Here is a 26,045-nt window from a genome sequence, read left to right as displayed (position 1 = left end):
ATGATTTTTTACATATTTTTTTTTTTAAATAAGTTTTTATAAACATGTTTTTTTTTTTAATACTTTTCTTTCTAAAAATCTCGAATTTCGGAGGTATTGCAAAGTAATAAATTCATTTATTTCATTTATTTATTTTTTATTCTTCGTCTACTGCCTTAAAATATAATACATATTTTAATTCCGATTTTTGTTGGTATGCGCCCGCTAAGGTCCATATTTTTTATTCGAAATATATGACTAATACGCATACCTATGTGTGTATGTATGTATGTATGTATTCTTGGAATAAAAATCTCGCTTTTGTGTTGATAAATATGAATTTCCATATTTCATGATGGGATTGGTTGTGGGTGATGGTTGCTGCGCGCCTAAACGGTATGTGGGGTGAGCCCGCCTAACCGTTGCGGTTCTAATTGCTTTGTAGTTGTTTTTTATAAACAGATCACGTCAGAGTAATTCTGGAAAAATTTCACAGCCGAACCGGTCAAAAAGCTGACAGGCCAGTCAATTGATCGTGACTGATAATCAAGTCAAGCAAGTGAATAGCTTAGCAAAAAATGAAAAAGCAATGAATTTTAAGGGCTGGTAGTTGCGGTGTGAATTGAAGGCAAGTGCTTGAACGTAATTAAAAGCTGTTTAAGAATGGTAAAGAAATTGTAAACAACCAGGTTATAAAATGTGTAGAAGTGTATGGTAATCGTATTTGCATAAAAATATGTGTGTGTGTATGTATGTGTGTATGAAAAATTTATATACTGGGTATGAAAAAAATTATGTTAAACGCAAATCAACCAAAAATATTTCAAAACAACAGACGTCAAAGATTAGGTAGGACGCATTTTCAAAATAAAAACCACTAAATGAGAAAAATACTATTATAATCGCAACAATAAAAATAGTGCCAAAATAGCACGAAATAAAAATAAAAGTTTAAATAAAAAAATAATCGCCCGTGGGATACACATAAATATACCCAGTAGGAAAGGGACTTACTTTCCAAATACATGTTCATATATACATACAGTAGACTCGCGGTTGAAGGAACCCCGGATTGAGGGAACTACTCGGTTAAGGGGACCACAAAAATTCTTTCATTGAGTACTCTGTAGAGGGAACCTTCATTCTAATAAGTACCGAGTAGAAGGAATCCAAAATTTTTATGCAATTTCAGTTATTTTAGAGTTATGTTGGAATGCGTATATGATTGATATATACATATACATATATGTATATTGTGTACATTGTCCAGTGTAAAGCTATTTAGTTCGTTTCAGTGCGTTGAAGCAATTGTGCGAAATAAGATAGTAATAAAAAGATACACTTACTTTTGCTAGTTAACTATGAAAGCGAAAAGGTTTTTACCCCTCAAAACAAAATCTGAAATTATACAAAATTATACAATATGGTGTTACCAAATCGACCATATCACGTATAAAAAATGGCAAAAGAAAGATTTTAAAAGCATCGACAGCTTGCAGCATTAAACGGAAGTCTCTGAAGAAGGGTGAGTTTGCTAATATGGAAACTAAGCTATATAAATGGTGCATCACTCAAAGAAGTCGATATATTCCAATATATGGAAACCTTATTAAAGAAAAAGCTAAAGAACTGCATGCACAAATTTATGGAAATGGAAGTGGCTTTACGTAAGTCCGGGCTGGCTAAATGGATTCAAGGCTAGATTTTGAATTAGATTGTTGAAAATTTGCTTTGAAAAACTGTCTTCTGATCAAGAAGCAGTGGCAGCATTCATGGCAAAATTTTGGCGACTAAACAATGATTTACAGTTGGATGAAAGCCAGGTTTACAATGCTGACGAAACTGGATTATTTTGGAAATTACTGCCAGACAAAACATACGTTAGCTCAAATGAAAAAAATGCGTGCGGAAGAAAAAGTGAAAAGGCGCGAGTCACAGTTTTAGTGTGCACTTATGCAACTGGCAAACACAAATTAAAGCCATTAGTAATAGGTCAAGCCAAAAAACCACGATCATTCAGAAATTTTCAGCTTCCGTTGAAATACAGGTGCTCAAAAAGAGCATGTATGACTGCGGACATTTTTGATGAATGGTTTCACAATTCCTTTGTACCAGAGGTAAATTAAATTATTAAATCATAACATAGGTAAATAATAAATTGAACTAAATACACTTTTTTTGTTTTTTAGGTTACCACATTCCTAATACACGAGGGTCTACCAGTCAAAGCTGTTTTGATCTTAGATAATGCACCGTGCCATCCAAAACAAGAGTTATTAAAAACAGAATGTGGTTCAATTTTCGTTTTATATATGCCATCAAATGTAACACCCCTTCTCCTGCCGATGGACCAGAATGTAATAAGGTTAACCAAGTTGCACCATAAAACAAATTTATTAAAATTAGCTATTGGTAAAGACGAAATAGCCGACTTTTAAAAAAAATTACTTTGAAAGAAGCCATTTGCCTTTTGACCCAAGCATGGCAAAACGTCGGTGACGACGTTATTAAAAAATGCTGGTGCCCATTACTTGACTATAAACATCCGATTGACATTGATGAGTGTATCGAGGATGATGTGGATCTCAGTGTTTTAAGACAGCAGATAGTTGCACAACAACATTCCGAATTTGAAGAATTACTCAATTTAACTGAAACTGCGTTTCCACAGGTAAAAAAAAACCATCATTACAGTTGCACGTGCACTTAACATGCCATAATTTTTTTATTTCAGTCAAACCTAAGTATCAACGAACAAAGAATATGGACAGGAATAGATGACAATTGCGCTAATGGTACTGAGGGCGTTATCGATGACCTGTTGAGGCATCTGAGGAGGATGAGCATTACGAAATAAACGGTGACAAGTGGAAGGCAGCTGAAGTCATTAAAATTTTTGACAAAGCAATCCATTGGACCGAACACAATACCAACTCGCTCGAACACATCATTTTTCTTAACAATATCAGGGATGTTGCAGTGATAAAATCACTCGAAGCTAAGAAAAAACAAAGTACTATATTGGACTTCTTCAAATAATAAGTTTTTATTATATGAAATAAATACATTGACTGCACAAACTTTGTACCTCTACCTTACATACAACAGTATTAATAAAATATTTATAATCCGCCCACTTCTGTACATGTATAATTTCAATCTCAATTGAAGGGAAAGTCTGGGTTGAGGGGAATAGCCCTTGCACGAATTATTGTAGTTCCCTCAACCCCGAGTCTACTGTATAACTTATACAAGGTGGCACAAAATTAATCATCCATTTTGTTTTTGAATAACTGCGTAGTTTCCAGATATGTAGATAGATTTTTGCTACCAAACATTAAATATCCACTATAGTAACCCCGCTGAGTAGGGGTTCCTTCATATACGACTTTCCACACCTATCCAGCCTGGGCAGCCACACTTCTTAGCCTTTACAGTAAAACGGTCCGCGGATGACATATGGGAAAAATAAATTTTTTGTTTTTTGGTAGGACTATTATAAGCTTACATGGCAAATTTCAGCGTGATATGTCACATAGTTTGTTTTATGTGCTACTGTAAACAAGTCAAGCTCGAGTGTGTTCTTCGAATTTAACGATGGACATTCAAGTTGAACAAAGAATTTGTTTGAAATTTTGTTATTCCAACAAAATTTCGGCTTCAGACGCCTTAAAAATGTTGCAGACAACCTATGGGGACTCTGCTCTATCGCGTGCACGTGTTTTCCAGTGGTACAAATCGTTCAAAGAGGGCCGTACATCGGTTGAAAACTTGCCTCATGAACGTCGTCCAGCAACATCAGTAAACGACGAAAACATCGGAAAAGTAAAGGATATTGTGCTTGAAAATCGCACAAATCGCAAAATCGGTTAACGCTGAATATTATTTAGACGTTTTAAAGCGTTTGCGCGAGAACATTCGTCTTAAAAGGAAGGGATTGTGGGACAACAAGTCATGGTTCTTGCATCACGATAATGCACCATCTCACACATCACGTCTTGTTCGTGATTATTTGAACAAAAATAATGTTAATATCGTTCCGCAAGCACCGTATTCGCCTGATATGGCTCCATGTGACTTTTTCCTGTTTCCCAAACTCAAGTTGCCGCTCCGTGGAAAACATTTTGAGACAATTGAAGTCATAAAAGAGAATTCGAAGAACACACTCGGGCTTGACTTGTTTACAGTAGCACAGAAAACAAACTATGTGACATATCACGCTGAAATTTGCCATGTAAGCCTTATAACAGTCCTACCAAAAAACAAAAAATTTATTTTTGCCATACGTCATCCGCGGACCGTTTTATTGATAACGTCTCGTTCATATTTGAGTAGAAGGTATGTTCTGTTTATTTTTGAGTGCTTGACTGGCAGCCAATCATTGCAAGGTGTAGCAGCAGCTGCGACTAGTCTAGTGGGGTGCTGCGCGCCACATCTGACTTATCGACGTCAATTCGTGTGAAACTGTGCCAAATTCCTAGGGGCGCCATAACCGCATGCGACGAAGGGTAAACGTAATCAGTGTTGGTAGCGCGCGCGACTGCTAAAAGGGAACAACAAACTACACGCGCACACTCACACTTGTACTCGTAACATGTAGATACATACGTTTATTGACGTCTGTTGGTCAGTACTTGGATGGATATTTATACATATATGTATATATGCATTTGCATAAATAAATCTGTATTTTTAGTAGTTTGTTATTGTTTCTGTATTCATAACATATTTACACACACACACACATGTACGTTTGTACGAGGTGGGCTTAAGGAGTAAGGTGACTCTTTGAAATTTTGCGAGCAACTTAGATTCGACTGTCGGTTTTTTTTTGTATCGTTGTACTGGTGCAAATGTTCACAGTTTCAACTAGAGGTATCTGATTCAATTTAGAGGCCTCTGATTTTAAATTCAAATAAAACAACGGAAATTGAAATTGATTGGGCAAACATTTTTATTTTTGTGTCGAACCATTCAAGACATTTACTTTTTTAAGATAATCCCATTCAAATATTGACCGCAACTGCACCGCAATTCGGCAATCCGTAAACACCAATTTTGTATAACTCGCTGAATGATGAAGGACTTCGGTCGGTGTATCGTGAATAACTTTAGTAAAGTTGGCTTCCAAAGCCTCAATCAAGTTTATCCTGGTTTATCCACAAATCCTTTAGACTTTACACACAAATAAAAGTCCAAAGGCGTGATGCCACACGATGTTGGTGCCAATCCACTGGTCTCAGACGTGAAATAAATTGCACACCAAAACGACGACGCAGTAAACCCATTGTTTCACGGGCGGTATGGCAAGTAGCGTCATATCGTTGGAACCAAATGTTGTGGAGATCACGGCAGCTGGCATCAAAAAGTCGTTTGTCATGGCGCAATAGCGTTCGCCATTCACTGTTACATTGGCGTCAGCCTCGACTTTGAAGAAGTGAGGGCCGATGATTCCTCTAGCCTAGGGATGGGCAGCAGAGTGGCACGCTCGCAGCAGAGCGTGCTAGCAAAGTGCTAGATGGGGGGGGCGACAAACTTACATCAGAAGGGTAAGCAATAGGCGTGTACGTATATTAATCACGTCTGAGCAATGCATATGTGTTTGTAAAAAAGAGAGTGAAGCTTTGCCAATAGCAAAGTTACCAGATAAGGGGACTTCATTCCATGTTAGGAGATTTGGAAGTGTTGATCGTTCATATTAAATAATAAAATGCTTTTGGTTTTTTTTTATTGGAAACGCTTCTTTGAATATTAGCATCATCTTTGCAAATTTCTATTTTATTTACTTTTATAATTTTTGTAATCAAGAAGCATTGGGGATTTTATAATCAAGAAGTTTGAACATTCGCATGTCAAAGTTTCATAGTTGCTAAACTATGTTGAGAAAAATGTGTACTGACAAATCGGTGTATATTTTTCTGAATGAAAAAATTGTCTTCGTTTACATATAGATATATATGTATATCGTATGTTTTTATGTTAGTGCATTTTTTTAAAGAATGCTGGTCACAACAGCGAACAGTAATCTCAACCAGCCATGTTTTATTTAAACAATGCATGTTATAAATTTTATGTTGTTAAAAAGGACAATTTATACATGTTTCCATTAAAAAAATAGAGGTTTTTTTTCAAAAAATATTGAGGAAATTATCATAGCAGAGTGGGTATTCTTGGTGAGTACTTAGTTGCTCTCAAATTCAAATCACACGCATATGGCAATGCGCACAGTATGACAAAGTACACAAAAATTATTAGAGAAATTTGTTTGCATCCGCGCATGGATTTCGCACCATTGGTCATTAACACATTGAAATAAATCTTCACCTTTAGTCGTCCCTTTCATTGGAATAATGTCCAAAAGTTCTTCACATATATTTAGGTGGGCATCAACTCCTCGGATAAAAATCGCTAATTGAGCTACATATGTCGGATATATCTGTACTTTTGTCAATTGCCAATGAAATCGCTGTGAATGATTTTATACGCTTAACTGCGATTCTGTAATTTCCGCCATTTCATCTACTCGTCTGCTTATAGTTCTACGAGATAAGGGGACAAAATTCATACTGCTTTTAATATACAAGACTTCACCAATTCGCCATCCGAAAATGCACGATTCTCACGAACAAGGTTCAACGCGATTTCATAAGTTGCACGCTTTGCATCTACAACGTAATCTTTGCTTTCCTAAGAAATTTAAAAAAAAAATTTAATAATTTGAATTTTTCCGATCTTCTGTAATTTGGCACATCGAATCGGGCTCTTCGTTTAGACTTAAGGATTTGTATATACTTTTCCTTTCTTCTCCTACACATTCATCATATTCACTCCTGTGCAGCTCATAATGTCTCTTTATGTTAAAAACCTTACACACCACACGTTTTTCACATACAAGGCACTGTTATTCTCCGTCTACATATTTGCATAAAAAAGTTACACTCCACTTCGGATTAAAATTTAACAATGTTCTTTTATTTGAGGTCATGCTGAACCAAATGTTTTATATTTAACATTTTATTTAACTTTATTTATCTAAATTAAAAGTTAAAACAGAGTAATATATTAAACATTAGAAATAAATTTATGGTTTTGTCGGCAGTTGAACACTGTGCACTTTGTTTTGACGTTCGCCGTTTCAAATTTTCAAATAGAATTTTCATCACTTTTACTGCATCCACACCATACAAACACACTTAACATTAGTGGTTTTTTATGCGACAATAATATGTAACTTACGGTCTCAAAAAATATCGTCGAAAAATTAAGAAATCACGAAAAAACTGATTTTATTTATGAAATGTCAAAACTTATGAGTAAGAGTTGCCGCAGTTGTTAAATGTGGGAATCAATTTTGGAAATTGTTGGTTTTATTATTCATGATTTATATACATAAGTATATACTATTGGTTGTTTATTTTTATTTGCAGTTGTGCATATCAGAGTGTATTGGATTTAGATGGGCGAAATTATTACACTTTTTATGAAAAATAAAAAAAAAAATGGTATCATATAGTAGCTAAAAATTCTGAAACATTTGACAAACTTCGGTAGCTGAAGAGAGTTTGCAGTTTTATAAAGTAATTTGCTAAAAAATTTTATTTTCTGGATTTCTTAGCTCAATTCAAAAAACATCAATTTAAAAAAAATATATCCGATCTCAAAAACCATTTAAGTAACCATAAGATAAGTGTGAATAATTTACAGATTCCTCAGTATATGCAGTGATCAATATTATTGAAGATTTAACTGTCATTGCTTTCCAACATGTAAGATTTTAATTTAATCTCAAATTAAATATTTTCAGAGGTCTTAATCTTCTTTACATCTAGCAATTAAAAAACAGTATTACGCGAACTTTTGAAATGTTTAATTGCTTGTTTATTGTTGTTCATTATCTTAATTCATTATTATAATAAAAAGTGTAATATGTATTAAATTTAGTTATTGAAGAAAAATCTACTAAAAAAACCTATTTTTTAGAAATTTGTTGACATGAAGTTAAAAGTTGGCATCCCTGGTAAGAATTCATGAATAATTGCTCTCTCATTCAGGATACAAACACAGACACAACTCGCTCAATTTTTCTGTTTCTTCCCTGTGCTTTGCTATCCCCCTTCACCTAGCACTTTCACGCACGCAGAAGCACACGCTGCTGCACAGTGCAAATGTGCTGAATTTGCCCATCACTACTCTAGCCCATTGGCCGCACCAAACGGTTGTTTTCAATTGATGTAATTGTTATTCTTGAATGACTTCGGGTTGCTCTTCTACTGAAATACAGCAATTTTGCTTATTGACGGAGCCATTAAGCCAAAAATGGGCCTCATCGCTGAACAAAATTCGGGTCTCAAAATGGATCTTCGGCGGAATTATGACGCTTTAGAAGATCGACCGGCTTCAAATCTGAGGCTGCTGTTTTTATACGCTTTCAAACCCAGATCTTGCGCAAAATCCTCCAAGTAATTCCATAAGATAGGCCAAGTTGTTGAGATTAGCGCCGCATCGATTACTCCGAGTCTTCACTTCGTGCTGTACGTAGTCTAATCGATGGAGTATCGTCCAGTAATTTAAAATTATTAATTTTGTCGAAGGTTTGCCGAATTGTGCGTTCGGTAGGACGGTTATGTACACCATAATTTGGCTTGTGCGCGCGATGAACACTTCTTACAGAGCGTCGATTTTCTTAATAAAATTTTACGATTTGTAAACGTTGTTTAAGCGGAAGTCTTTCCACGAAGAAATGTCAATGAATACTGAAAAAAAATTACGTATTTAGTTTGACAGCAGTCACGCGTGATCTATCGAAAACACCCTATTGGAAAAGTTACCTCCCATCTGATCACCCTTTGTTGTATGAAATGTTTCTCTTTGACAGATGCAAAAGTTGAACCTTGTTTGGTCTACTTGAAGATTTTCTGCTATCGAAAAAATTGATCAATTACCAAAAACAACACCGAAATCATGCCTCAGCTTCCGTATTCACCGATCTCGAGCCACTCTGACTGTTTCTTGTTGCCAAGAGTGAAAAGCCTCTAAAGATCATAAATTTGTCATAATTGAGGAGATGAAAACCATATGGCTGAAAGAGCCCAGGTAAAAACCAATAAGGGTGGATCCGTAGTGCTTCGAGCATGAGAAAAGCGCTGACGCAAGTGCGTTATTTGACTACATAGCGGATTACTTCGAATATGACCCACGACATATTGACGCGTAAATGAATATTTCTCGAGAAAATAAAAAGCCACTTTACTTTTTGAGCAAACCTCGCATATACAATAAACACATTTGTTTACATATAAGAATAATATTTTTCGTTGCATAATAATTTGCGGTATTTAAAAGTCAATTATTTCTAAGTAGTTCTGCTCATATATCATTTCGCTCGGTAGGGGGTAAGCGAGGGAATTTAATAAGCGAATTCGCGATGGCAATAATATTTTGTAAACAACAAAGGTATCCGCAAAATAATTAATCGTCGTGTTAGCACTCTTAAATAGCCCCTATAAAACTAATACATTGATATATGTACACACATACGCGCATACATATGTATATAGAAATTCTAGAAAAATAGAACTAGCGCATATATTTACATGTATGTATGTATGTGTTGCGGTTATGAGTTAAGTGTACGGCTATTGGTGATTGCTGACACACCCTTTTTTCTCGCCTCGTATAACAACAAAGAAATCAGTATATTTTTTAGCAAAAATATTTGTTTTTATACATGCTTTTTTGCGCAATCTTAGGTTAAGTTAGGTTGAAGTGACTGCTGATAGACTGCCGATGCCTTTAGTTGGGCCTTTTGTGATACCAAATGACTCATGCCATCCCTTCCATTCGTATCAGCTCTGGAAACATTTCTGGACGCTATTTTCGGTATAGCCATCAGCGGCATCTTCGATTTTTCCATTACTGCCTTTCGGCTGTTAAAACGCGTTCCCCGCAGTGGTTTTTTGATTCGCTCAAACAGAAAAAACGCAGGAAGTCAAATTTACTTAAATTCGATGGTTGTTGGATGGCATTCGTTTTGTTCTTTGTAAAAAAAAAAAAAACGCAGATAATGATGGCACTGTGCGACGGTGCAAAATTCACCGTTGTTGTTTTCCCACAAATCTGTTCTTTTTTGCGAATTGCTTCACGTAAACGTCTCATAGCGCCCAAATAATAGTATTTATTAACTGTCTGACCTTCTGGCAAAAATTCGTAATGTGCATCGCTGTCTTTTTTGACTGAAATCGACGTGTTTTTTCGTCTTGGTTCACGCGGAGCTATCCACTCATTCGTCTGATGTCTGGATTGCGTGTCGTACTCATAAACTCACGTTCTACGAAAAACTTCTCCATCGCTTTTTACATAGAACTGCGGAACACATCATGTGCCTAAAATTTAAGTATCGGATTGTTTCCTGTGCAGATTTACCATAAGACACTCACTTTAGTATTAGGGATGCTATTATTGTTTTTAGTTAGGGATGCTATTTATAGAGAATATTGGATTTTTTTTTAACAGGAAGACATAAAATATTTGTATGCTTTATTACAAACTGTACTTCGCTTTAAGATAGACACCCTGTACTGCATTTCAATAATTTTGAACTGTTAAGTACCGTTGTTGCAAAGTAAAATGTAAACATAAAATCTAATGAATTGCAAAAATGGAGACTAAAATCACGCGCAATGTCGCTGAAACTATAATAACAACAAAAACCGAATAAATAAAAATTACGAAATGCAAAGGGTAGATTCGGGGGAGAAAGAAAACGAGAGAGAGAGAGAGGGGGAGAGACAGTTAGAGAGAAAAGTGAATAAATGCAAACGCCGACATTCTATTGTGGGCAACTAACGGAGTAAACAACAATAAATGTAGAGCGAAGTAAAACCAACTCACGATCGAATCAAATCGTCGGAAAAAATGCGAATGAATGCGCGCGAAAAATATGCATTCGTTGCATTGCAGGCGGCGTGCAAAAACGAAAATAACAAACAAAACAAAATCATATTCATTAACGGTGCAAGAACACCCACAGTCATACAGACTTATGCCAGACACGTATGTATGTATGTTTGGCATCGAAAGGCAGACGGCAATAAAACTTGTCTGAGAGTTCTGGGGCGTATGATGAACGGACAATTAGATGGTTGATATGAATTAGTATGCACGTACATACATACGTAGATACATATCTACGTACATGTGTAGAGTACAGAGCAGCCCTGATTATCAATTATACCAATGTGTAGTTGTGTTTGTATATGTGTGTATGTATGTAAATGTTGGGGGCAGTGAGTGCCAAGCGCCACTTAGAGGATTGCAATAGATGTACATATAAACAAACAATAACAACTAACAATAGTAGACACAATAAAAAATAGTATATTTTTAGTTAATAAATTTATTGTAACTGAACTCTCATTCAGATATACGATACTACTCATATCGTCGTGGTAGAGTTAAACGTTTTGAATTTCTTTTTAACCGTCCATATTTTTTCTTTACAACAACATGCCTGGGTTTTATCGAAAAATATACTGATTGTGTTGTATTATTTTTACTTATAGTAAAACTGTGATATAAAAAGAATATTTTTTAGCGGTATTCAGCGCACATACCTTGCAGAGATATTTATTAAATGATTTGTTTATTAATTTTTTTATTTCTTTAAGAAAGATTTCTGTGTCTTTCAAATTGCTGACTTTACTCCTACTGTTTGCGGCGCGCAAACCGTTTAATGAAATTTAATTCTATTATACTATATAGTATATATATTATATATTTTTTAATAATGTTTTTATTAATTTTTTTTTAATTTCTATTTTTTTATTTCTTTTATTTATTTATTTATTTTTTTATTAATTATTCTTTTAATTAATTATTATTATATTATTATTAATTTTTCCTTTAAATTATTTTTATTTGTTTATTTATTTATTTTTTTAAATTTTTATTTTTATTTAGTTAACTTCGAGAGATATTTATTTAGTGACGTTAATTTCAATTGTTCCATTAAATATGAAAGATTTTCGTATTGGAAATTGCCGAACTTCTCCTTCAGTTTGTGGCGCGCATCGTCGCCTTAGTTTAATGCCATTTAATCCTATTATACTATGTATATATATTTTTTAATAATTTTTTTATTAATATTTTTTTAATTTCTTTTGTTATTTATTTATATATTTTTTTTTAATTTCTATATTTATTTATTTTGATTTTTTTTAATTTCAATTTTTTTTATTTCTATTTTTATTTATTTATTTTCTTTTTTAATTTTTTTCTTTTATTGTTTTTATTTTTACTTTTTTTTCTTGTAATTTTTTACATATATCGCGTTACTGTATTTTTTTTTTATTTAATAAAACAATTATTTTTAATGCATATTTTATTTTACATTATTTTACTTTATTTTATTGTACATAATTTTTTGCTTATGTTATTTTACTTAATATTACGTTTTTGTTTAAACTTTAATGTATTTTATGTAGTTATAATTATATTTAATTTCTTATAACATTAATGTTTTAATTATTCTATTTTAGTTTTTTATTTTGTTTTATTCTATTCAATTTTATGTGGTTATTTTTTTTACTTTATTCCTTTATCCTATTTTATTTTATTTTATATTGCTTTTTTTGCCTTATTTTATTTCACATAATTTTTATTTCATGTTATTTCCATTTTTTATTTTGTGCTTTTTCCTTTATTCTTTTATTTATAGTTTTTCTTTTATTTTAATATTTTTATTTTTTTTCAATATTTGTTATATTTGAATTTGGTTCACATACATCATTTTACTGTATTTTTCTTCTTCAGTTAATATAAAAAAAATTGTTGTGGTATTTTAAGGGTGAAATAATATACCTTATTTTATTGTACATAATCTTTAACTCCTGTTATTTTGTTCAACATTTTGTTTTCAATGTTTTTAGATTTATTTTTGTTAATATTTGTTTTGTGTTTAATTTTTAATTTGTTGTTTTTGTTATATTTATTTTGTATTTATTTAATTTAATTTTATATGAATCTATTCCATTTTTTGTGGTAGTTCGGTTAATTTTTTTAAGTGTTTTTAATTTAATTTTCGTTTGCTTGTATATTATTTATCATAGTTTTATTTCACAAAGTTTTATTTTATATTATTTGAATTTTTTAGTTTTTATTTATATTTCGTTGTATTTTTTATTTTATTTTAATTTTTGTACATTTCTTTAATTATTTTATTTTATTTTAACTTCTTTTTACTATATTTTTCTATTTCAGTTATTTTGTATTATTTGTATTATTTATTTACAATATATTCTTTTTTATTTTATTTTTTGCTGTTTTATTCTATTACATCCTTTATGGTAGTTTGGTGCTTTTGATTTACTTTTTTTTATCTAATTGTTTTGTCTACTTTTTTATCTAATTTTATTTTATTTTATGTTGTGTTACATAATTATGTCTTATCTTATTTTGTGTTACATAATTTTTATTTTATGTTATTTTAATTTTATTTTTTATTTTTAGTTTTTCTTCGTAAATTTTTATTTTTGTATATTTATTTTTTTATTTTAATTTGATTTTACTGTATTTTTCTATTTCAGTTAATATGCATTTTTTGTTTTGGTGTATATTTTATTTCACTTTATTTTTGTTTGTTTACTTTTTATTATATTTTTAAAATTTTATTTGTTTTTTTTAATACTTTTAAAATTTTTTTGTTATTTTATTATATTTATTTTTTTACTTAATATAATTTTTATTTTTTGCAATTTTATTTATTTTTTTAACGAAATTTTGTCTTTCCATTAATTCTTACACATTGTTTTCCAATTATACACTATTTTTTCCCCACCTCTCGTCCCTAAACGACAACAATGTGTAGATTTTATTTTAATTTATGCTTCTTTCGTTATTGTTGTTTTATATAAAACGCGGGGCGTCGAATTGCAGTGGTAAATGCACTGAGAAATGCATTACAAAGTTGTGTTTACATACATACAGATGCATTTGTACGCCTCACTGTTTTGACACGTGTTGGCATTTTTTGATACTCGAATGTCTGTATGCAACTATGTGCGTCAATTTGTTTTTGCGATTACTCGCTGCATTGGCATGTGGCATCTCGAGTATTTGCCAACCAGTTTCAATAACATTTCTATTTAATTTATTTACGTTCGCTTATTTATTTTTAATTTGCTTCTAACACCCACTCAGGCTTCTATAATCTATGATTCCATCTCTCTCTTTCGCACGCTTCGCGATGTTCCGTTTTATCAGCACCGCTATTGAGAGTAAAACATAGTTGGCAATTCTTCGTACCTGTTTGTTAATACGCCACGTTTTGCGAGTACACTTTCCAACTTGTTTACAAATTGTTTTTGCGCGCACTTTGCCCCACGCTGCTACACTCAACAAGCTTATTGTCTGAATTGTTTGTTTGTTTATTCTATCAGCCATCAAAATATGAAAAATTACGCAAGTCCCCTATACATGGAGAGCTTTCTTATCAGTGTGACTGTGGAATAGAAAAATGAACAGAAAAATGGTGGGGGGTCATTTTTCCCAAAATCACTTTCCCAAAAAAATTTTTTCCCAAATTTTTTTTTCCCAAAAAATAATTTTCCCAATATTTTTTTTCCCAAAAATATTTTTTCCCGCTTTATTGTTTTTTCCCGAATGCATGTTTTCCCAAAATAACTTTTTTCCAATAGATAGCTTTCCCGAACAAATACTACTGAAATTAATTTTTATTATTCTACTATTTCACATTTTTCGACGATTCCGACAATATGAGTGTATATAATAATCAAAAATCTTATACTTAAGTAATCGAAAAAGATTCGAAAAAGTTTTTCAATATACATTTTTCAATTCGGATAAAAAGACAAGGTAACGAATGTATCCAACTTCACTCATATAAACAAGTTTTTTCACGTCATTCTTTTCGTGTCAAAATTTCATGAGCCAAAATTTGCTGCCTAAAGTCAAAATTTCTAATTATGGCGGAATTAATTGAATGCAAAAAATCATTTCTTTTCAAATAATAAAAAATGTACTCGCCCATTCATTGCAAATGTATATGCGATATTTTACAGACGAACGATATTTTGGGAAAAATATTTTATGGGAAAATTTATTGGGAAATTTTTAGTTTGGGAAAAATGGCATTGGGAAAATTATTTTTTGGGAAAAAAAAATTTGGGAAAAAATTTTTTTGGGAAAGTGATTTTGGGAAAATTGTACCCCAATCCAGAAAAATAATTGCAAATAATGCAATTCTCATGCAATGAATTGCACAAATGACTTGCACTTCATATTGTATAGTATTTCCTCTAATCGAACTGATATATTGACATTCATTGTATGCAGTTTGTTTATCCTCACGTTTTGGTGCGGTACGCCGTGTTGACTTTTATTTTTGTAAATAAACATTATTTAAATACAAATTAATTGCCGATCTCACAAAACTCTTTAAAGGTATTTAAATATAGATAATTGTTTTGAAAATTCTATGTATGTAAGTGAACAATTATAAGGGTATTCAGGCTCCATTTTTATCTCCATATGCTTGGAAAATGAGCCCGAATAATATTTCGAGAAAAACGTTAATGGGGCAGGTAAGAAAATTTCAATGAAACTCAAAAATAGGCTGGCATTTTCTCGGAAGTGAATTGTAGAAGCTGACCGCCGATTAACTAAAAATTGTGATGCGTTTTGCGTCTGATACAAAACAGCAGCGTCAATTTGCCAAAGAGTGAAAATAAAATAACTGTAGTTCATTGTGACATTTTTAATGTTTATTTGTAATTGAGCTCAGTTATGCGCGCGATTTGCGTACTTAATGAACTTGATTTTGTCACGCCTTGTCTGGCATACCAGTTACTATAGATTTTTAATTCTAAGGCTAAGCGTCCAAATTGCGAAGGTTAAGTTAACTTTATAAATCTTTGTTTCTTAAAAACTTAGATGTAATAGAACTACGATTTCAGTAATTTTTTATTTATTTTCAATTTCAGTCAGTTCTACAGTTTTTATTAAATTTTAGAAAATTTGATTTTTGTTTATTTTAACTTAATTTTTAGCTTATTTTACTTTATTTCTTATTTGTCTTTATTTAATTGGTTTCCTCTTCATTTCAAATAATTAAATTAAAAATTTGTTAATTTTATTCTGTTGTATTCTAGGGAATTTTACTTTATTTTTTTCTTATTTAAAATTTTAATTTTTATTGTATTTTATTGTCCTCATTTATTTTATTTGGTGCAAATTTTTATTCATTACTTTATATTTTTTATCTACTTTATTTAATATTATTTTTATTTCATTTAATTTTTTATTAGTTAAATATTAAATAATTTATTTTATTTTATTTATTTTAATTTGTTTTATTTAATTTAAATTTATTTTATTTTATTTATTTATTTTTTATTTAAGTGTTACTATTTTTAATTTTATTTTATTACTTTTTTATTTATTTAACTTCAATTTAATTTAATTTTATATTTCAAATTATTTTATTTTATTTCATTTTTTATGAATCAAATATTGATTTTTTTATTTCCTTTCAGTTTACTTTATTTAATTTTAGTTTTTTTTTATATTATATTTCATTACCTTATTTGTTTTTATTTTTTTACTAATATATTTTTTTTAATATTAATTATTTTTATTTTATTTCATTTTGTATTAATCAAATATTTAATATAATATTTTGTTTATTTTCTTTCCATTTACATTATTTAATTTTATTTAATTTTTTATTAACAAATATTTTATAATTTTATTTTGTTTAAATTGAACTTATTTTATTTTGGATTATGTTTTATTATTATCTTTTGTATTATATTATTATTAGTATTATTATTATTATTATTATGTATTTATTATTTTTATTTATAGTAGGTGGTTACGCAATTTTCCCTTTCAATTTTTAATACACTCACATGTTTTCACTAACACACTCTTATTTTATTACTTCATGACTGAATTTACCTTTTTTTGAGTGGGATTCACCTTTGACTTCAATTTGTTGTTCTTTTCTTGATATTTGCGTTTCTTCTCAAATTGAAGGCCCACGTAATGCCTTTCAATTTTGATGACTTTTGACAAGCAATAGACGGACAAAAGTGGAAAGACAAAATTGAAAGTGTGGCACGAGCGTTATTTTTATCATTCATTTCTTTTTATATATTTTTTATTGTATTTTTTTTTAATTATTATTTATTTAATTTATTATTCGAATATTTGTTTATTTTTTTATTTTATTTTTATTTGGGGTTAATATTTATTAATTTTTTTTTTTTATTATATTTTGAATTTTTATTTATCTTTATTTTTCATTTATATTGTTTTATTTTATCATTTATTTTATTTCGAGTATTTATTATTATTTTTCCTTTTTTTGCCGTTTATTGATTTTTTAATTTCATTTGTATAATTTTTATATTTTTATTTAGAGTTTTTTTTTATTATTTTTCCTTTTTTATTTTATTTTTAAATCTTATAATTTATATCGAATTTTTTCCCCGTTTTATTTATTTTTTTCCTTCTTACCTAATATACAATAATATTTTTAATAAATAGCCTTGATTTTTAATATTTCTGTTTTGCTAATACAGTGCACTCGCGATAACTCGAACTAATTAAAACAGGCGCTGTTCGATTTATCGAATTTGTTCGACTTATCAATTGAGTGTGCTATGTTAAAAAAACAGTCATCGATATCGATTTTTTTCAATTAAATTTATTTATTTATTTACATATGGATATGAACATGAATATGTTTAAAATAATTAATTCGTTTCAATATTTTTCATCAAATATTTGGCAGTCTTTGTGTCAGTAACACAAAAAAGTCAGTTTTTACAGAAAAGTTAGGCCGAAAAGAAAGTTGTAATGTGTGTTTGTCTTTTCTTGCCTGCAGCAATGTTGAATATGACTTTTTCACGCAGCAATGGAAGAGTGTTAACCTTTGCGGGGCTTACTTGTTCAGTTGTGGCCCACTGAATTACCTTATTGATAGAGCTAACTGCCTCCTCAGATGATATCCGCTCACATGTCTCAGTTGTGTTGTTAAACTCAGACTCAGAATCACTAGTTTCAATTATTACTTCTGTGTCGGTAAATTCGGCACCATCATTCCATTTGCTAACATCATAAAGCGAAAATTCGACCTGTAAATTATGTTTTTCATGTTATGTTCTTTCAAGATGAGTCCACTTATTGGGTAATTCTTTTTTCTTTGGGACAGAAACCATTTGTATAAAGCGGCTTTCATTTTAGGAAACTCAGAAGCTTTTAAAGTTCTCCTCTTCCCAAGCCCCAAAAACGTGTTGTTTACTGCTTTTAAAATTGCCTTGTCTTTCTTTTTTATAAGACTTATGGTGGACTTGGCTACCCCATATTCCTTCGCTAGAGAAGTAACACTACATCCACGTTTAATTTTGTTAAGGACTTCAGCCCTCTCTTTTAATGTTAAACACTTCAACCTTTTACGATCCATTACTCACGTGCACTGATATACTACAAATGACAAATTTAAAGCAATTTGGTCAATGCAAGATGTTGTTCCCAGAAAACTAACGGGATATTAACGTCGAAATATTCATATGGACAATACACTAGTATACATATAATTTATATACATATACTATTACATATGTATGTATGTACAAAATGTACATGTTTGAAAAGAATGTGTGTACAAATAAATTTGTTTTTTTGTTCGAGTTATAGCGCTTTAATATTGTTCGAGTTACAAACTAGTCAATAGGGAAAAAAATGTGTTCGAGTTAGCACGTCGTTCGACTTAGCGGCTATTCGAGTTACCGCGAGTGCACTGTACTTTATTCATGTACAAATTCTTCACCCCCATAAATGCATTTTATTTTTAAATTTGATCTCCCCACTAAGCTCAGGTTTTCGTTTCTTTTTTTGCAGACAATCGAGCAGTTGTAGGCGTTTATTTCCGACCACGTGCCGTGGTGTCGGCGCCTGCGCCAGCGCTATCGACAGCGCCACCTCCACTATAAAAATCTAACTGAAGCCGACAACCGCGGTGAGCAATTAATTGCTGCACATATCGACTATCAGCTCCAAGTCGGCTTTGTGCCAGTTAGCGCATCAGCTATTTAGTTTGATAGCAACGTGCGAGCAGCGTACGGGCAGCAGCAGAGAGGCACCAGCTGCCGCAATACTATCAGCACTTGTCATAAAATGACCGAGAATCAACTATTTTCCATGTCGACCGATCTATTCGACACCTCGTCCAACAGCAGCAATCCACTCAAGTGTGATCTCTTCTCGTTGGCTCTGAGCAACAGCAACAGTTCCAGTCTACTCTTCGGCACATCAGCGCTGCCCGCACTTAGCCCACTGCAGCAGCTGAATGTGAATACCACCTTCAATTCCAGTTCCAACTCCAGTCCCAATTCCAATTACCTTTCGAATTCGAATTCGAACGCTAATACGCCAAACAATCAACCAACACAGGCGCATCCGCCGCAGCAGCAGATTTTTGCCAGCAGCGCCAACCGTGGTAGTGGCGGCAGCATCAGCGGTAGCAGTAATGTGATGCTGACCAACGCCATCAGTATACCGCGCAGTAATAACCCCAATCAAAGTCATAATCCTTGGACGGAAGAACACGATTCCCATCATCATCCCAGTCCAAGTCCCTTGCACCATCACCTCACCAACAATCATAATCACCATCACCAACTTTCTGTCATGATGTCGACACAACAGAACAACCAACAGCAGCAGCAGCAACAGCAACAACAGCAGCATCAACAACAACAGTCTTTGCAGCATTCACAGCCTCGTCTTTTCGTTGATTTCTCCGACTATGGTTTGGATGTGGCCTCATTGGATGCCGCCTCACTGTCACCGACATTATTGCAAGATGTCAGCTTAGGCGATGCTTCGCCACTGCATAGCATCATATCCAACGGCAACATTTCCTCGTCCTTCTATGCGCCTGACGCTTCGCCGATCAGCAACAGCGGCAGCAATAGCATAGTGGACAGCGTTGGAACCGCTGATTCTGCCAACACGCTGCTGGGCTTGAACGACAGCATACGATCTGGTAATGATGGTAACAATTCTTTGCTCTTCGACGTCACTGGCACGCCGAATTCAAGCGCAATGTGGAGTGATATTAGCAATGCCATAATCACCAAGCATGAGCCGTTCACGCTGGAGGATGACTATATATTTCCCATTGATAAGGCTGAAATACAGGCTGCTGGATTTGGTGATATACCAGATGAAAATTTCCTGGATGGGATTGACAATTTTGATGAACTTTTACCGGGTGCCATTAGTGGTGGTGGGCACAATGATTTCATTTTATCACCGCAGCAAAACAATAATTCTAACAATTTGCAACAATTGAATAGTCCACAGGCCTCGCCCAGCGGCGGCCCACCAATGGAGCTGTTGCAGCTGCATAAGCAACAACAGCAAGAGCAACAACGGCAGCAGCAACAACAGTTAACTCAGCTGCAAACGGCACAGCAGCAGCAGCAGCAACAACAGCAACATCCGCGTTTACAGCACAGTAATAGCGCTGGTGGGGCCATACACACACACCATAACCTCCACAACTCATCTAGTCCATATGAAATCTACCATAGCACACCAAATAAGCAGCAGCAGCAGCAACAGCATCAGCTGAGCAGCTCTGGCTCGAATTCGTTCTCGCCGGGGAGTCAGGCAAGTTTAAAATTTAAATTTATACAAGCTGGCGCAAAATTAATCATCCGATTTTGTTTTTGAATAACTTTTTTACTAAATAAAAAATAAAAATAAAAATTGTTTGAGTGATGAGAATCTTCCGAAGAGGGGATTAATTTTGCGCCACCTCCATAATGCGTTCGACTTTGGATTTTGGAAACGAAACCGCGAAAATACTCTCAAAAACTTGGTTCCGTTATTTCAAAGTTCTGGAATTATATTCGGACCTCGTACCATATGAATAATGTTCGCCTTTTAAAAGTTTTCTTCGAATTTCTAGTAGTTGTGTATTAATTTATGCAGCATTCACACTTAAGAAGTATTCATCCCCTAGACGTATACATCTTTAGGATGCATTCATCTTTTGAACGTATGATAGACCCAGTAGTAAATCTTACCTTTAAGAGTTCCTCCAGTGATCTCTTTTTGAAAGTGATCATACTTTGGTTCCGTTGTTTCAAATTTCTGGAATTATAATTATAATTATTATACTCGTACTTCATCCTATACAATATTCTTCTTTTGAAAGTATTCTTCGAATTTCTAGTAGTTGTATATTAATTCATGGAGCATTCATCCTTTCGAAGTAGTCATCCTCAATACTCTATACTCTATATACATCTTTTGAACGTATTATGCACCCATTAGTTAGTCATAGCTTTGGAGGTTTTCTTGTTTGTTTCGGACTTCTAGCATACAGCATCATCTATACAGTGTCTCTCTCTCGAAATGTTCATTTTTTAGATGTATTAATCTCGTATGCGTTCGCGTTGAACTCAAAGTATTTATTTATCATTCGTTGAAATGTTTATTTTTTGAAAGTTTTTACCGAACTATATATGCAACAATTTAATACGCATCCTTTGGATGTAATAGGACTATGAATAAGTTCGTGCGGTTTTTTTTCGAAATTTGAAACTTTATTGACGTAAAATGGTTACAAATTTAATATTCAAAATATTGTCCATCGCTTACTACTACTTTTTCCCATCTTTCTGGCAATTCGCGGATTCCCTTTGTGAAAAATTCGGTCGGTTTTGCCGCAATCCACGAATCGATCCATTTTTTGACTTCATCGTAATTACGGAAGTGCTGGTCAGCCAGGCCATGTTGCATCGATCGGAAGAGATAGTAATCGGATGGCGCAAGGTCTGGACTATACGGCGGGTGGGGTAGGACATCCCATTTGAGCGTTTCTAAGTATGTTTTGACCACTTGTGCAACATGTGGCCGAGCATTGTCATGTTGCAAAATAACTTTGTCGTGTCCATCGGCGTATTGCGGCCGTTTTTCTCGCAGTGCTCGGCTCAAACGCATCAATTGTCGTCGGTAGACATCCCCCGTAATCGTTTCATTCGGTTTCAGTAGCTCATAATACACAACACCCAGCTGGTCCCACCAGATACACAGTATAACCTTCAGGCCATGAATATTCTGCGCCGACGTCGATGTTGAAGCATGGCCAGGGTATCCATACGTTGCCCGACGTTTTGGATTGTCGTAATGGACCCACTTTTCATCGCCAGTCACAATTCGATGCAAAAAACCCTTTCTTTTGTGCCGTTGAAGCAGTTGTTCGCATGCCATAAAACGGCGTTCAACGTCTCTTGGCTTCAATTCATACGGCACCCAATGGCCTACCTTTCGGATCATTCCCATGGCTTTTAAACGTTTGGAAATGGTTGATTGATCAACTCCCAAAGTTTTTGCAACCTCTTCTTGCGTTTGAGCCGGATCTTGATCGAGCAATTCCTCCAATTCGGTATCCATGAACTTTGGCGGCGCACCCTCGCGTTCTTCGTCTTCCAAGCCAAAATCACCACTTTTAAAGCGTGCAAACCACTTCTGGCACGTTCGCTCAGATAGAGCATGCTCACCATAAACTTCCACCAAGATACGATGACTTTCGGCTGCTTTTTTCTTCATATTAAAATAATGAAGAAGAATTCCCCGCAAAAACACATTATTTGGCACGAAATTCGACATTTTCAAGTGTGGTAAAAATATTGTTGTTTACGCTTCAAATAAAAAACTTATACTGACGTTTGTGCCTTACGACAGTAGCTCTCCAATGAATGTTTGGAAATGTGGATCGATGGAATAATAATCAAGTTACGCCATCTGTTGTAAAACCGAAACGAACTTATTCATAGTCCTATTATTTGAATTTCAAACCTGTTCATCATTGCGCCGTAAATACACAATATCAATATTAACTTTTAAGTTGGATACCCATTCGTTAAAAAGCCGTTTATTTTTTCATCTCACAACCTATACGTCTTTTGGATGAAGTCACTTATTGTTATGAAAAGAGTACGAAGTCCTATATTTGATTAGTTAATTCCAAGTAAACAATTTTTGTGATCACTATATAAGCTTTATTTACTTTAGACGTATTAATTTTTTGTTGTGCATGCATTTTAAATGGCCATATTCTTCAGTATTTATCGAACAATATTAAATCGTCTATACCCTGATTCCATTTCCATTTCTGATGTCTTCATCTTTTAGACGTATACGTAGCAGTCGTGTGATTAGTAATTTTTGCGTACTCGCAGTATAAACTATTAGGTTTTTAGATGCATTCTTCTTTTAGATGTACATTTCTTCTGCCCACATTCATATATTGGATGCACTCCAGTTTTTGTAATTTTTTTTTTTGTTTTTGGAAGAAAGCCTTGAAAATTTATCAATTCTGCAAAGTCCTGGCCTACTCAAAATAATCTATTATCGTATATTAACATCCCTTTTCCTCTATGCTCACAGCATTCGCATTCGCCACTTCAGCTAAATTCCATTACACCACCACCGCCACATGCCAATCGCTCACAATATCAGCAAGTCAAATCGCGCAATATGCTGCAAATGCAAAAGAAGGGCTTCTCCATGTCTCCCGATCGTGGTAGCAGCAACGGCAGCGTTGGACTGTTGGGCCAATCGGTGCCGGCCAATAGTCATCTGCTACTCTCAGGCAACGCGCTCAGCCCTAGTAGCGGTGGCAGTAGCAGCGGTTTTGGCAGCACCACTGGTGGTGGCAGCAGCACTGCAGGATCGGTGCACAAGTCGTTCCAGGGTCAGGGTGATACATCCATATCGCGCCTATCCTCGTCGGCGCCCACACATCTCGGACTCGAAAACATTTGGAAGCGACGTGAACCTAGACAGCATTTGCTGTCCACTGGCTCGCTGGCCGAGGCTGAATCATTCTCGTCGCTAAGCACTGGCAGTGTGTTGTCGCCCGATGGCATTGATTTCTCTCAGGACGATGACGACGATGCATCAACAGATTACAATAGCGACAATTATGATGATTTGTCGAGCGATGGTAAACACACTGAGTGCACTGAGTTGTTAGAAAACATTAAACCTTTTTTGCATTTTTTATTTTTTCTCTCAGGCTCTGATAATGACGACGATTCGCGCACTACTATAACCGGACATTTGTCCAGCAGCAAAGGCAAGGAGCGCTACTTTTGGCAGTACAATGTGCAAGCGAAAGGACCTAAAGGCAAGCGACTCGTATTCCAGGCGCGTCTTGAGGATCCGCACGTCTTGAACGAGGCCACCGATCCGGTGTTTAGCCCGAATTGTTCCGTGCGTGGTATCAAGGTATTTAAAGTAAATACAACCAATTGCGTCGTCGAACTCAACTGCAGTTCCATTGTCTCGCCATCAAATGGAAAGATGCTGTGAATTGTAGTTGTTTAATTGTGTGGCACGCACTGATTGTTTTTGTTCTTTTTTTTCGACGTACAGCACAGCGGCAAAGCGCGTAAGGGTGATGGCAATGATCTCACTCCAAATCCACGCAAACTACACATAATCGGCAAGGAGCTGGACAAGCTGAGTCGCACCATCAACGATATGACGCCAGTGTCTGAATTGCCTTTCAATGTGCGACCCAAATCGCGCAAGGAGAAAAATAAATTGGCTTCACGTGCCTGTCGTCTCAAAAAGAAGGCACAGCATGAAGCGAATAAAATAAAACTTTTTGGACTGGAAATCGAACATAGTAAGTGACCGGTTAGAGGAGCGTGTAGTTAAATTTTAGATGCATCTTCATTCCACTACAACTATCTATATTTTTTATCATTTACATTAATTTCTCTCGCCTCTCTAGAACGTTTACTTAATGGCATTTTCGAACTGAAACAAGCTCTGGCGCTCAAATACCAAAATCCAAATAATAGCGAGCACAACGAAGCGGTCGACCAGCGTATCGAACAGATCTACAAAACGGCACAAAGTAAGTATTGTTTCAAAAATAATAATCTAAAACTTGATTCTTTTTTATTGTTACTTATTGATTGGGTCTTTAAACGCCCAAGAAGCCTCAAACTAAAGCGAGCGTAACGACCGTTGACTGCTGCCTGAGGTTTCTTGAAGTGCATCCTTCTCGTGTTTTGAACTTATCGCACTTGAGTTTCACACTTCAAATGGCTCGTTACTTGTGCGGTTATTGATCACTTAACTCTTTTTCGTATTCGGTGCTTTCAGCTCCGATCTTAATAGATATTCTCCATTACACTGCTACTACATACACCGCTGTCACTTAGTCCTCTCACTTAAATTTGTAAAAATTGACAATGGTCTTGTGATAGCTTCCATTGCAAATTTTTTTCTACTAAAATTGACTGCCACTATTCTTGTATTCCGAGTTCTCTCTTTTACATTTTTCATCAATTCTCTCTCCCATCATTGCCCTCTCTAACGCTCGATTGGTCCGCTGACTATAAGAAACAAGTGACAGATATGTTCCCCTAGTATATATATGAAAAACAAATTTTTTTTAATTTTAATAATTTAAAAAATGGAGCTGAAGTTGACACTCCGAAAAATTGGACCTGGACGATGTTGTCCATTTTGGCTCTTATATCTATCTGAAACAACCAAAAACCAAAAAATTTATTAATCAGTATGACTGTAACTATGTCCCGCTACTGAAATAAAAAAAAATTCACAAAATGGTGCGGTTTTGAATTTGACACTCTAAAAATCGTTTTTTTTTCAGTTTTTTAATAAAAAAATACGAAATAATTGAAATAATAATATGATTATAGTACGGGCGATAGCCATTGCTGTTATGAACAACATATCAAAATTTCAGACAATTCGATTGAATAGTTTTTTTTTTTTTTTTTTTTTTGACAACACCAGGCCGAAAAAAGTAGTTTTAAGATAATTGAGTTTAAAGTTTTGACGATTTAAATGGGACCATTAATGCCGCCGCGTGGCGAATCTGACTCTACCTGCTAAAAGGGCTGTAGAATCGAAAGCACTGGGAATATCCTTCCAAAAATTTGACATTATATTCTTAAAAGCCCATACTTTCGAAATATCAAAACAAA

General features: G+C 33.8%; 1 protein-coding gene across 9 annotated transcripts in view; it reads left to right on the top strand.

Annotated features, from left to right (window-relative positions):
- The window catches only part of LOC128871654 (protein CREBRF homolog), a 161,784-nt gene that overhangs the window by 131,705 nt on the left and 4,034 nt on the right, over window positions 1-26,045 (top strand). For all 9 annotated transcript variants that reach the window (XM_054113581.1, XM_054113580.1, XM_054113578.1 and 6 more), the window contains 5 exons: window positions 18,901-20,676; window positions 23,464-24,022; window positions 24,095-24,315; window positions 24,454-24,709; window positions 24,818-24,943. In XM_054113581.1, coding sequence (XP_053969556.1) covers window positions 19,177-20,676; window positions 23,464-24,022; window positions 24,095-24,315; window positions 24,454-24,709; window positions 24,818-24,943 — 2,662 coding nt within the window. In that variant the 5' untranslated portion in view covers window positions 18,901-19,176. The remainder of the gene's footprint in view (window positions 1-18,900; window positions 20,677-23,463; window positions 24,023-24,094; window positions 24,316-24,453; window positions 24,710-24,817; window positions 24,944-26,045) is intronic.

This window comes from Anastrepha ludens, chromosome 2 (genome assembly GCF_028408465.1).
Source record: "Anastrepha ludens isolate Willacy chromosome 2, idAnaLude1.1, whole genome shotgun sequence".
In the NCBI taxonomy this organism is placed as follows: Eukaryota; Metazoa; Arthropoda; class Insecta; order Diptera; family Tephritidae; genus Anastrepha; species Anastrepha ludens.
This window is presented reverse-complemented; position numbering and strand designations above follow the sequence as displayed.